Consider the following 14,138-nt stretch of genomic DNA (forward strand, 5'->3'; position numbering starts at 1 on the left):
ATCATAATTGCCCACCATGGAATTGTTTTACCAGGGAAAGTAAGTCGATCTCAACAGACCCCCTTTTAACCGAGACAAGGCTATTTTAAACTGGGGGTCATCTGGAACCCAGAGTTAACCGTTTACAGCCACGTCTTAACCCTTGCCATTCAACTCTAGTTACATTTGTCAAAATTTCGCTTGAGGTTTTGAATACAGCTTAGCTTTGGGTATCACCACCGGTTCCCTAGAGGATCTTCCTTACTGAATCGCCTCCAAACCATTTGTTTTCATTGTTGAATTCCTCATTGGTAAACTTGGTAGCAATATCGGAACTGGTCTCTATGGGATTCCTAGCCTTTTCCTAGTTAATAATAAACAACAAGTCTCCATCCCAAAAAAATCTCAAGGAGTTTTACTTTGTATTTTCAAAAACTGAGGACTACCGCATTATCTCGTTCCTCTCCTCTTGTTCTAAAACCCTGGTAGATACGTCAGCTATTAATTGATGATTAATTCAATATAAAAGGGTAACAGCTTCCTGAATTATCTACAATTCTACAATATAAGGCCGCTTATTTTTTGCATTAATAACCTCCCAGTCTTATTCACCTTAACGTACTTGCTCTACTTTTTTGGTGAACAATCTTCGCAATTTCTGAGCTCCTTTCATGAGCTGGATCGACGACAAGGGTTTTTCAAAATTCTCACTTTGACGAAGTCGTAAATCGTGCTTCCAAAATATCTGGTTTTCTATTGCGTTCGTTTTCCGACTACATTTTAATTATAACACTTTTCAACTATGTCGTTAGAGACGTCCTTGAATATTGCTCTGTGATTTGGTCTCCCCTCCGCAAGTCTGACTGCCTTGCTTTCCAAACTGTACAATGAAAAGCCCTTCTCTTTGAAAAGGACTTTCCCCGTGAGAACTATCGTTCCCAATCTGCACACTCAACCTCCCTTATTTGCAATAACACTGGATCTCCAATGATTTGTGTACTCCTTTAGAGCTCTATAATTGCTTAATCTCTCGTAAAATACATAGCGTGGGCATATTCGAGGTTTCCTTCACAAAGCCCAATAACTTCTTACACTGATCACGAGATTATAGTATGTCTTCATGTCCAAGAGCAGATTTCAGATCTACCGATATGAGTGGCAGGTGGATAGGTAGCACCAAGCGATACTTTCATCTAGATATCAATCTATGAGTCTATACATAAACTTCCCCCACGAACTGTGCCACAAATCAGGTAATTGCACTGATAATTGTAATAATCAGTCAGTTTATTACTTACAATTGCTGCTTTGAGGTGTTTTGCTTTAATTAATTGCAAAAAGTGTGATTGAAAGCCATAATTGAAATAACAAATCAGCAGCAATTTGAATCAAGAAGATGGTGCAGTCGAAGTCCTTTCAGCTAGAAAAGGCTAAACATCAAAAATCTATCAGGTGCGAATATTAAAAGTAATTATTATTGGTCGACCAGATATGCCATAATTTCATTCAAGAAAAGTGTGTAACCGGAATAAAATCGGAAAAAATAATATCGTGTTCTAATATATTTTCCTGAAAGGAATTTGACTCTATAATATGCCTAAAACTGTGCTAGATTTCTAATTACGTTTAAGGGTATATTGTAAAAAACGGCAACATTTTTGAAATTCACCATTCATCTTACAGATGCAAGAATCCAGGACGCATCGTATCTAGGATTTTAGGACTGATTGCTCTCGCAGGATTTATATCTTGGTTCATCCTGGCTAATATTCCGGAGGGAAAAAATGTTCAAACCACGGCAAGGTGTAGTTAATTATTTGACTTAAATTATTTTCTTGTGTAGTATTGTGTTGTGATTGTGATGTAACTTTTTGTGTCCCTAAATCCCTTTTTGACCCCCAACTTTTACGTACCCAAAGATACTTTGTGCAACTGATCTTATGCCAGTAAATTTAGCTTTTTCAGTATTCTATAATTTAGAAGACATATACATATATATTTGTTGAAATCAGATGTTTCTCTGAATATAGTCTTTCGAAACTTGAGCATATTGAAACTCGGAGGGCGGAAATTTCGTGTGCTGATGCATTGAAAATGTTGCAAAAGCATTGGGGAAACCGCTCTGTCGAAACCTCGGGCCTACGAGGTACAAAGACTTTAAAAGTGGCCTTACAGTGACAGCAGATTTAACTCGTTTCGGACGCCCATCCACGTTAAACATCATCATTATCAACGGTACAACAATCGGTATCTGGTCTAGGCTAGCTTTAGTAAGGAACTCCTGGCATCCCGATTTTGTGCCGAGGTCGTGACAGATGATCTGAATTCCAAATTGGATTCGATAATACCTTCCTCGGACATATGATTGGGAAACACGGTCTTGGTGATCCGCACGACAAAGGCGAGAGGTTTGTGGATTTTGATAATTTCATCAGTGATCGATCACATAAGCTGCCATAAGGGAAGTTAGGTCTCAACTGACAAAGTGTAAACCCGTACAGATACGATTGTTACCTCCAGTAAGGGCAATCTGTCCTACGCGGAGATACCCAGAAAGGTAAGCTAATCCCGACCTAAAAAATGTGAGCGGAAATGTGAACCGAATCCGAAGAACCCAGAAAGGGATCTCATGTTCGAGCTGAAAAGATCCAGCGTGGGCAAAACTGATTAGTTTTGCACTCAGGTGAAAAACTCACTTGGGGAGAATGCCGCAGTGCGTGCCCAAAAACATGAGATCTACATACAATGTAAGGATCTAGATGAAGTAGCATCGAAAGCAGAAATTTGTATTGCTCTGAAGGAGCAATTCAAGTTGGAAGAACTTGCCGAGGAGTCTATTGTGAGTTTACGAAAAGCCTATGATGATACTCAAACGGCCACAATACGAGTACCAGCGGAGGCAGCGCAGAAGTTGTTGGCGGGCAGAAGGGGTTGGATTGGATGGGTTGTCTGCCGTTTAACAGAACAGACTTCACTGAAGATGTGTTTCAAATGCCTCATGTTTGGGCACTTCGCGAAGGTATGCACCAACAGCATTGATGGATCCGATCGATGCAGAAGGTGTGGGGAGAAGGGCCATATTGCCAGGGAGTGCAATAGGGACCCCAAATGCCTATTGTGCGAGGTGAAAGAGGGACAGGATAACCGGCATATTGCCGGAAATAGTAAATGTCCTGAATTTAGGAAGACGCTCACTGCAATAAGAAAAGGAGGTATATTCAAATAAACTTCAATCATTGCAGGGTCGCTCAGGATTTACTTGAGCAGACCACGTTCGAATCTGAAATGAACCGTACAGAAACCGTCACGGTGGCGTATGGGTCACAGATTCGACTGGTGGAGCGCCGGTATGGGCTTTCAGTCGACAGGCCATACAATCTACTGCAAGTCAGGCAGTCAGTGGCTTTGTGAGGGCAAAAATAAGTGGTGTATATGTATACAGCTGCTACGCCCCACCAAGTCTGACACTGCTTGAATTCGAGGAAATGCTTGATAACCTTGTTCTCGACGCAAGGGAATGAAGTCCAAAGGTGATTGCTGGTGATTTCAACGCTTGGGCTCGTGAGTGGGGTAGCAGAGAATCAAATGCCAGGGGGCGCAGTTTATTAGAAGCTTTTGCGCAGATGGACATAGTTTTGGCTAACGAAGGTGCTGTGAACACCTTTCAAAAAAGTGGGTCAGGTTCGGTTGTAGACCTGACCTTTGTCAGCCCTGCGCAGGCGCGTGGTGCGTCAACGAACGCTACACCCACAGCGATCACCAGGCGATCTTCTTTGAGACATGTATCCAGCCACAGGGCAAACACCCATCATATCCGAAACCGAGAAAGATTTCAGGCTGGTATGCAAAAAATTTGGATGAATAGACCTTCATAGAGGTGTAGTTAGATCAACCTGCTAAAGTAGGCGCCTCTATGGAAAGAGCCGTCCACGTGGCCCAATGCATCGCGAAAGCATGTGACGCGTCATTCCCCAGTAGGAGACCTACTGGTGAAATGGCGAACTGGCTGGTTTTCGATCAGCCTGCCACCGAGCCAGAAGAGCGGCTCAGAGGGCGGTAGGTAGAGTCGATCAGAGGCAAAAAGAGCGCGTCTCTAAGGCAGCACGAAAAGCCCTCAAGCTCGCCATCCAGCGAAGCAAGAGGAAATGCTTTAGGGAGCTCTGCTCAGAAGCGGACGTAAATCCGTGGGGGAGAGCTTATGGAATCGTGATGGGACGATTTAGAGGCCGTTCGTCTCCGCAGATCACGTGCCCCGCCCTCTTGTTGAAAATCATCCAGGGGTTATTCCCCCAGCAAGAGGAGAGAGACGAGCTGCTGGATATCTGCGGTAGAATAGGAAACAATAAAGCGCCGGGACTGAACGGAGTACCGAATAAGGCCCTTAAGCTTGCCGTGAAATCCAGACCGGACATGTTTGCTGAGTTGTTCGAAGCATGCATGTCCGAGGGGATGGTTCCAGCGGCATGGTTGGTACTTCCGCCTAAGCCAGGTAAACCTCCAGGTGAACCATCCTCATACGACCCATATGTAAAAAAATAAAATTAGGTAACTTTTTGTACTTTTAGAATGAAATTAAGGGGGGTTTCTGGTAAATTTACAAAATATGGTAATATTATTATTATTAACAGTTATCGGAATGGGCTGTATTTTGAAGCCTAGATTTCGTATAGATGCATCCTTGAGATTTTTTTTTAAGTTTTTTTTTGGATCTAATGGTTACACTTTTGAGGCAGACATTTGGACCCCTCACTTTCTTATGTTTCAACCAATATTAAAAATTTTAAAAATATTATTTATTATATTATTAATTAAAAATAAATCAAAATAATAATAATAATGCAAAAAATAAATACGAAAGCAAAGTGTACATAAAAGAATTAGAAATCCCTCGCTCAGAGCTCTGGATAATCACATAGTGTCATTGTAAACATTGATTTCTTCATATCAAAAATAAACAAAAAGTTGCTTTTCTTCTGTTGGGAATTTAATAAGAAATAACGAACGTCAGAGTTCACTTTATACAAGGTCAAGGTAGGTAGGTATCCATGCCCGCTCCGAGGAGCCCAATTAGCATTATAGTGCGCCGTTTTGATGCTATAAACTCCTAAGACCATGACTGCTGTTATGAGAGCAGAGAGACAGAGTCCCGACGGTTCAGATCTTCAGAGCCAGCCTGTAGCATTCACGACGGAAAGCAGCTCTCCCACCCTGCAGCTACAAATCTCCCTCAAGTCTCCAAAGAATGGTTTACCCAGTGTCCTTAGCCTGACTCTAGCTAGAGGTGGGCATTCGCAGAGGAAGTGCATGAGGGTTTCCCCCCTTTCTCCGCAGCTTCGGCAATACAAATTGTATGTTATGCCGAGCCTGGCGGCATGGTCCCCTATGGGTCAGTGCCCCATGTAGAACACTGTAATCTTGAATGCATTGGCGCAGGACTTCTCGTGTTCGGGCTATGTTATAAGCTTCCTTGACTTGGTACAAGTGTTAAGTCTTCGCCATCTAAGACTCGCAGCTGCTAAGTAGTGTGAGTAGATTCCGCCCTTCAAAGCCACCAAAGAGACAGCGACTGTATACGCCGAAGGGCTGCCAGAACAGAGCCCTGCCTGGCCAGTCTGTCAACCCGTTCATTTCCCTCTATGTTCCTATGTTCGGGACACCACATTTTGGTACTGTCTCACCAGCCTGGAATATGTCGTCGCTGAGTACAAGGCCTTAGTGGCCGCTTAGCTGCCGGTCACAATGGCTATGTTAGGCTTGGGGATTGGATCATGCTCCACCCTTCAACAGACTTCCAGTATCGCCCATACTTCCACTTAGAATACATTGGCGAGACCTTGGGAGATCATGCGATTCGGATACACTGTGTGTATTCGAGAAAACTCCCTCGCCGACTCCGAAGACCATCTTTGATCCATTGGTGGAGAATACTGTGTCATAACCTTGCAACACACCGCCGGTCTTCCACTTTGCCCTGATTGGAAAGTCCACAACAAGGTTTCTCGTGAAGTTCAGCTTGCGTATGGCACAGTCCGTGGGAAATGTTCAGATTTCTTGAGGTACTCCGTCTAGGGTGTTACTGTGGCCATAGGACTTCGCTACCCAGCATCCGAACTCATGTAGTCTGACGGCACCGCACGCAACAAGGTATTTAATGTGGAGGTCTCGGGGGAGGAGATGCAGGCCCCCAGTAGCGCCTGCAAACGCGTGTTGTTTTTTTTGCTCGAAGCTTGCCACCATACAATAGAGCCGCACATTAGGATTGGACTCGGCACTGCGGTGTACATCCAGAGAATCATCCTCGGCCGGAGACCCCATTGCTCTGCAAAGGTTCTCTTACAGGCATAGAAGGCTACAAGGCCTTCTTAACCCTCAGTTCTATGTTCAATCTCCAATTTAGATTTGGATCCAGGATTACACCTAGACACTTTCTATTGGAAGAAAGAACCAATCTTTGTTCATTCATCCGTGGTAGGTGGAATTCAGGTATCCTTGTCTTGGTGGTGAATTTCATCAGTTCCGTTTTGGTTGAGTTTATGTCGAGTCCGCATCTTGCGGCCCACAGGCGCACTTTTCGCAATGCTCCTCCCATGATGGCGCTCATAATGAACGGAAACATTCCTGACACTAATATCACCAAGTCGTCGGCATACGCCACTACTTTTACCCCGCTGCTGTCCAAAATTTATAAGATTTCGTCCATCACTATTTACCAGAGCACCGGAGAGATGGCGCCGCCCGAGGCCGTGCTTCTGTTTATAGCTCTGGTCAAGTGGTTGCTGGCGTCATTTTCCCGATAGTACGCCGGCTCATCGTTATCGCTATTTTTTTTTACCGTTAACCACTCACCATACTCTCCTGATTTGATACCTTGTGGCTTCTACCTCTTCAGGCAACTACATTTGGCATTGAAAGCAAAGTGCTATACTGGTATTGAGACTATACCAAAGACGCCGACCCCGATTCTGAAGGACATTCCGACAGAATACAGAATTCATTCGACACGCTAATTGATAGTGCGAAATGTTGTATCGATGTGAAAGAAATAAATTGTGTTATTTTTGAAAAGGACTCGTTTACTTTGCCACAGATCTTGTATACATCGTTATATTATAATTCTCATCGAACACCATCCATTGATGGATTCCTTCTTTTTCACCTCCTGTTGATATTGAACCTTGGGACTGAAACGAACACCTCAAACTCCTAAGTTTCAAAATGGTCTGAACTCAAAGTTCATTATCCTGTTACAACACTGTCAATTTTGTCTGATTTTTTTTTAAATGTAAACTGGCAATTTGGCTATTGAGCATTATATAAACTGTATTTCATTAAATAACTTAAACTATCCGCACTATCACTTATGTCAATTTTTTTTAAAATAAATCCACACTATGCATCTTGAACTAGAGTGACCTCCAAAACGGGAAAATTTTCCGAATAGTGTGGATCCACGTCGAATGTGTGAAGTGACTCCGGTAGAGCACGCACCTACCTCAAACCAATCCCATGGAATTCCGACGCTAGCTCAGAGTATGTAAGATATCGCTTTTCGGAAGTAAAGTGCTAAATAACTTTTGTTTGAGAATACCCACAATAATAAGTAGCTCTCATTCTTAGTCGATATAAATCATTAAATTAAGGGACTGAAAGGGCCTATATTTTCCGAAATAAAGTAAGTTTCTAGTTCACTTTCCAAGTACTAAAACCGCTGACTTCAACTTCACACCTCGAACACTAACAATGAACGTCTTCATCGCTGTCCCATTCTTTTACACACTTAATGGCTTCGCCTTTTTCGGCCGTTGATTTCTGTCTCCCGGGCGGATTCGTTGTCGCTGATGTTGGAAGCGGCTTTCTTGTTTTACGGCACACCTATTTATTACCTCCAGCTACCCTTGGCAGATGAATCTAAGGAGGCTATCCCCAGTGCCGGCAAAACGACTGGGTCTAAATACAAATCCGCCTTTGTCTTTAGGGAATTGTCGATCGACAAATTCATTGTCGCCATCAACGGCACAACAACCGGTATCCGGTTTAGGCCCGGTTAAATAAGGAACTCCAAGATATCTGGCTTTGCGCCGAGGTCCACCAATTCGACATCCCAGCGCTCCATCACAGGCAAGGTCTGCCTCGCCTTCTCATTCTACCATAGATGACCTTATAGACTTTCTGGGCTGGATCATCCTCATCGATACTGATTGAGTGACCGCCCACCACAAGCTGGAGTCGAATTTTATCCACAACCAGACGGTCGTGGTATCGCTCATAGATTTCCTTGTTATGTGGCCAAGAGTTCGCAATTTGTTTTGCGAAGAACCCAGATTTCCGAGGAATACATAAGGACTGACAAGATCATAGTCTTGTACAGTAAGAGGCTTTACCCTATGGTGAGACGTTTCGAGCGGAACAGTTTTTGTAAGCTGAAATAGGCTCTGTTGGCTGCCAACAACCGTGCGCGGATGCGTGAGAGGACGCATGATAGGGCATCCCTTTGTCTTAGACGGTTGCTGATGTCGAATGGTCTTGAGAGTGATCCTGCTGCTTTTATCTGGCCTCGTACATTGGTCAGGGTCAGTCTAGTCAGTCTTATTAATTTCGTCGCGATACCGAATTCTCTCATGGCCGTGTATAGTTTTACCCTGGCTATGCTGTTGTAGGCGATGAAAACATGGTGCAACTGATGTCCATATTCCAATAGTTTCCCATCACTTGCCGCAGAGAGAAAATCTGATCTGTTGCTGATTTGCCTGGAGTGAAGTGGAGTGGTATGGGCCAATGATGTTCTGGGCATATGGAGCTATCCGGCCTAGTAAGATAGAGGAGAATATCTTACAGATGGTACTCAGCAACATGATACCTCTATAATTGCTGCATTGATTCGCTCTTCCGCACCTTGAGCCTCAGTTGATGAAACATTCGGTGTAGTTGGTCGCCTCCATATTTAACCAATTCGACTGTAATTTCATCGACTTATGGTTTTTATGTCGGTGGATTGCATGGAATATTTCTTCTATGCTTGATGGTGGCAGCATTTGTCCGTCGTCTTCAGTTGTCGAAACCTCCAACTCGCCGATATTTTGGTTGTTGGGCAGTTCAACATAGTTCTCAACCCATCGCTCCAATATGCCCATTCTGTCGGAAATCAGATTTCCCTCTTTATCTCAACAGGATGAGCATCGAGGTGTATATCGCTGCATCCTACTGGCTTATTGGTAAAACTTTCGCGCCTGGTGCGGTTCCTCCCTGTAGTTTCCTAGTTCACAGAACTGTTGGTTCTCCCGGGCTTCCTTCTTTCGTCTGTGAAGTCGCTTCTCCGTTCGGCGGAGTTCTTGGTAGGTCTCTGCGCATGTCCGCGTTCTTTGAGAATGCAACAATACTCGGTATTCTTTCGTTTCGTTGCTTGCTTACATTCATGGTCAAACCAGCCGTTCCGAATTTTCTTGCGGCTGCGACCAAGTATGTTTTTGGCCGTATCAATGATAACGCTCTTCAGGTGGTTGTGAAAATCATGCAATGCAAAGAATATTATTTGATCTGTTAACTGCAGTTATTGCAGAATCGATTTCTTTTTATTGGTGTTACGGAGGAATGTGTTGGGAATGGTTCCAGTATTCACTATCACCTGATTGCCAGAGAGGATTGTAGATAAAACTTCCGCGCCTAGTGCGGCTGCTCTCTGTACTTTTCGAGTTCACAGACCTGTTGGTTCTCCCAGGATTCCTTTTTCCGTCTGTGAAGTCGCTTCTCCGCTCGCCGGAGTTCCTTCTAAGCCTCCGTGCGTGCCCGCGTCCTTTGAGAACGGAGCATTACTCGGTATGAAGGGTTCTTCCTTTCCATTGCTAGCTTACATTCATCGTCAAACCAGCCAATCCGACTCTTTTTGCGGGTGGGGCCAAGTATCTTTGTGGCCATATTTATGATAACGTTCTTCAGGTGGTTGTGAAGATTATTTGTTGCTGCTTCATCTCCAGGACATTTGTTAGCTGCGGTTATTGCAACGTGATGGTGATCCGAGTCTATATTGGCCCCCCTATATGTTCTGGCCCAAAGGTTGGGGCGTTCATTCAGCACATGGTAAATTTATTTGAAAATGGTCCCGTCTGGAGAGGCTCACGTATGCTTGTGGACCGCTTTCCGCGCAAATCAGGTACTTCCAACAACCATTCCGTGTGACACTGCTAATTGAATAATCCGGAGTCCGTTATCATTTGTATTTTGATGTAAGCTATGGGAACCAACGTATCTTCTGATTACGGGGTCCTTCCCTACTTGGCTGTTAAAATCCCCAAGTATGATTTTGATATGATATCTGGGGCAGGCTTCTAGGGTTCGTTCAACTGCCTCGTAGAAGGTATCCTTCTCCGACTCTGCAGTCTCCTCTTTAGGGGCGTGAACGTTAATGAGGCTTATATTTCTAAACTTGCCTCGCAAGCGCAGGGTGCATAGCCTTTCGCTTATGTTTTCAAAGCCGATAACAGAAGGTTTCATTTAGTAGATGGCCAATATAATATATGGTGTAGTGGCTCTTCTCCAAGAACCCGGTCCCTGTCCAACGCATTTCCTGCAATGGTTTTACATCGGCCCTATGTTGGAGCAGGGTATTGGCTAACTGCTTGGCAGCTCTATATAGGGAGCGCACGTTCAATGAGAAAATGCGCAAATCGTTATTCCTTTATCGTTGCTAGGTTCGTCGTTGTATTATCCGTCCAGTCCGAGGCTTCTGTTGTGGCTTCGTAACAAGTTGTTTTCCGTATAGGGTTGTCAGCCCTACCCAACCCCCAACCTGCAGGACCAGTTGGTACAATTTGTTCTTTCTCCGCCTGTAGATTTTTGTTAAGAAAGAGCTCCCAGCGATCGCCACGTGGAGGTGGAGATAGGGTTTGGTAGTAGAGCAGTTGGTGTTGGTTCAGCAGGTTTTATGCTCCATCCACGTTTCGCTCCGAGATTTATACTGCGCTTTGATCACCATTCTTTTGCATTCCCTTTCTCTAAACCTTCGAAACTATTTGAAATAATAATAACTTGTTTTTTCTTATTAGCTGGTGTTGATATCTTCATTTTTGCAAATACCGATATTTCGGGAACCACTTGTTCCCTCAATCAGTGCTATTTGTTAGCACACTGGTGACAACTCAGCCCTCGGTACGGTAGTCATACCTTCGCTTAGTGTTTGACTAGCTTGGATTCAAGTTTGCCTCTAGATCACATCTGAGCTCTCTCGTTATAATAAGGGAGGGAGGAAGGAAGCTGCTTCTAAAAAAAATTCCATTGGCCGGAAGGTGGACTGCCCTGCATGCATATATATCCATCCGACTTATCGATTATCCGATTTAATATTGATGAAATATAACAAAAAAATGGATAGATAAATGAACCTGACGTGTTCCGAACTGGTGTTTCATTTTTTATAGAACGGCTGTCAGCACTGAAAAAAAGGATAGCTTTATGAGTGATGATGTTATTTGCAATCGTGATTACTGTGATATTACTTGCATCGGAGGACACGTCAATGATGTAGCTACCTTTCTGAAAAATCAATCTGATTCTGTAAGTAATTTTCTTTTGATTTCTAACTGGAGTTCATCTAAATTTTCTCTTCCAGGAGTTGCTATGCTATACCAACAACAAGTTAACCATTTATGGAACTGAGTTTCCCAATGCGACTTTAATGAAAAAATGGCTCACAGGAGATTACCTCATCGCGAGCCTGACTCTAAAAGATACAAATTTGGAAATAATTGAGCCAGGGGCTTTTGATAGTTCTTGTTTTAAAAACCTCACTTCCCTTGAAATTTCCAATGCCAACATTCATTATTTTCCAAAGGGAGTGCTTGCAGATTTAACTTTGTTGAGTGACTTGAAATTGGACAGTAGTGTAGAGGATTTCTCACCAGAGTATCTCGCAGGCATAACGGAGATCATTACATCGCTACAAGTGAGAAGAATTCCTGCAAGGAAATCTCCAAACGATTTATTCGGGATCCTCCCTTTAACAAAACTTAACTCCTTGAACTTGTGCTATAATAACTTCGGAGATACAATTACTGTGGATACTTTCGAAAATATTACACCGTCGAAAAATCTGTTCTTGTGTGGCAGCCAAATAAATTCCTTGCCCATTGGTACATTCAACTCCCTTAAGAATGGATTTATGTATTTAGATTTGCGGAATAATAATTTGACACAAGTTTCTGCCGAAGTATTCGAGCCAGTTATTCCGCTCTATAAGTTACTTGAAATAAAGTTAGGAGGAAATCCTTGGGATTGTACCTACAAACTTTCACAATTAGCTAAACTCATTGAACAGAATAAACGATACTTCGAAGGTCCTTTTATTTGTGATTCGCCACCTGAATTGGCTGGAAAAAATTTATCTGTTAGCATTTTACCTGAGCCTCCATCAACAACCACCACCACTGAAAAAACAACAACGGAAACTACAGAGGAAACAACTGAGAAAACCACTGTGACTTCGGAAACCACCGAGACAACTGAAACTACACAAAGCTCAACCAGAACAACTGAAGGTTCCATTGAAACCACTACCCCAAACAACTCCTGCGATTCAAAGGATCCTTCTTTGGTTGAGTTCACTTGCGAGACCGATGTAATTGGAGATGATGATATCTGCATATCCGACAATCCAGAGGCGAAAAGAATTTTGCGGGTCAAGAAAATGGATGTGAATTTTAACATAGTAAAGGTTTCGCGTGGTTCCGTACAGATTACCATTGACGCAATTGAGGGGAATTCCTCAATTCTATGGTTCTACGATACATCCAGGAATCTGAAGGAGGTCCAGAATAACTACAGAAACTACTGCTTAGGTTGTGCAAATCTCGATACGCAGGATTTTATAATAAACGGGCTGGAACTGGGGGAGCTTTACACTTTTTGTATGGTTAAGGATAATAACTCTGATACTTCTCCCTTGAACTGTCGCTCATACTTTGTGGATTATGAATGCAACGATCAAGAATGGATACTGCAACAATCACAAATGACAATTGTTGCAATTTTTGTAGCGGGTGCCCTCCTTACTATGTTCCTTGGTGCTGTTGTGATGTTCTGGCTTATTCAATGCAACCCCACTTTATTGAAAGGTTGTGAACGAATCATGGTTCTAAATAAGAATGCAAAGAATATTATTGTTCTCCCAAAGGATAAATGTAAAGGGGCACTCAGTGGGGAGATGGAGAAAACTCCGAGTAAAAGGTAATTTCTTCCCAAATGTTATGATATCGGTGATTTAAGAAAACCTCGCTTTAAGAGCATCACAGCAACTTAACCTTACTTGGGATCTAATCTAATCTTTCTTCTCCACTGATAGGGACATCAAGCGAAAACTTTCCACAGAAACTGTAGCAAGTTCTCGAAGCTGTGATCCTCCAAACTATGAAACAATACCCTACGAACCTGTTGCAACGATGCGGAAGGATAGCATGTATTTCGAACGACTCCCAAAGCACTCACCACCGCCACTACCAAAGAGGTTATCTGAAGGAAGTGTTTCAAACTTTCCAGGGGAAGTCGACAAAGTTATTATAGCTGAAAAATTAACTGAAAATGGATATTTGGTTCCCAACAGTCAAGCTTAACAGCACCAAAACCTTACTGTTCCACCTAGGTCATAAATCAGCCTAGAAAATTTCAAAGTCCAAGAATTCAATTATTATCATTATCACATTTTTGTAAAATAAAAATATGTATCCGTAAATATGCAACAAAAAACTAAATTTTACTTATGCAGATGTTTCTCAGATGTAATGCTTATGAAGATATTTCAAACTTTCATTAAAAGTTCTAAGCAGAGAAATTAAACTTCGAAATTGGTTGATTCAGTTTTCATAAATAAAGCCCTGATGAAAATCGGGTTCGCATCTCTCCTATGCATTTTCACTGCGAGCAAGCTTTGTCCTTATGGGAAACAGTTCTTGATAGCAGCGGTAGCTAATGCTTCTGACACTACAAATGCTGACTCCAGTCCCGGCATGGAAAAAATTGAACCCTTTTCAACAAAGGCATCCGAAATTCTACTTTCCTCTACGTCATATGACCAGGTATCCAGGATAATTCCACTGTATGTATGTAGTTTAGCTGAAGATTTCAAGCGATTTTTACATTCCTGTAAATTACGATGCCGATGTCGGGTTACATAC

The 14,138-nt window shown here is 42.8% G+C and overlaps 1 protein-coding gene across 1 annotated transcript; it reads left to right on the forward strand.

The window, feature by feature from the left end:
• The first annotated feature begins 1,295 nt into the window (after positions 1 to 1,295).
• Positions 1,296 to 13,666, forward strand: LOC119661598. The gene is made up of 5 exons (XM_038071000.1): positions 1,296 to 1,431; positions 1,663 to 1,782; positions 11,391 to 11,526; positions 11,582 to 13,194; positions 13,310 to 13,666. The coding sequence occupies exons 1-5, from the start codon at positions 1,376 to 1,378 to the stop codon at positions 13,575 to 13,577; spliced, it is 2,193 nt and encodes a 730-aa protein (XP_037926928.1). The 5' UTR covers positions 1,296 to 1,375; the 3' UTR covers positions 13,578 to 13,666.
• The last annotated feature ends 472 nt before the right edge of the window (positions 13,667 to 14,138 follow it).

The sequence above is a fragment of the Hermetia illucens genome, chromosome 1, assembly GCF_905115235.1.
Source record: "Hermetia illucens chromosome 1, iHerIll2.2.curated.20191125, whole genome shotgun sequence".
NCBI classification, from domain to species: domain Eukaryota; kingdom Metazoa; phylum Arthropoda; class Insecta; order Diptera; family Stratiomyidae; genus Hermetia; species Hermetia illucens.

What these genes read in the sequence shown, in the direction of transcription:
- LOC119661598 (XM_038071000.1), top strand. Translation starts at nt 1,376, where the DNA reads ATGGTGCAGTCGAAGTCCTTTCAGCTAGAAAAGGCTAAACATCAAAAA. An exon ending in TGAAAAATCAATCTGATTCT is followed by an intron (nt 11,527 to 11,581) that starts GTAAGTAATTTT and finishes TTTCTCTTCCAG; the next exon opens with GAGTTGCTATGCTATACCAA. An exon ending in GAGAAAACTCCGAGTAAAAG is followed by an intron (nt 13,195 to 13,309) that starts GTAATTTCTTCC and finishes CTCCACTGATAG; the next exon opens with GGACATCAAGCGAAAACTTT.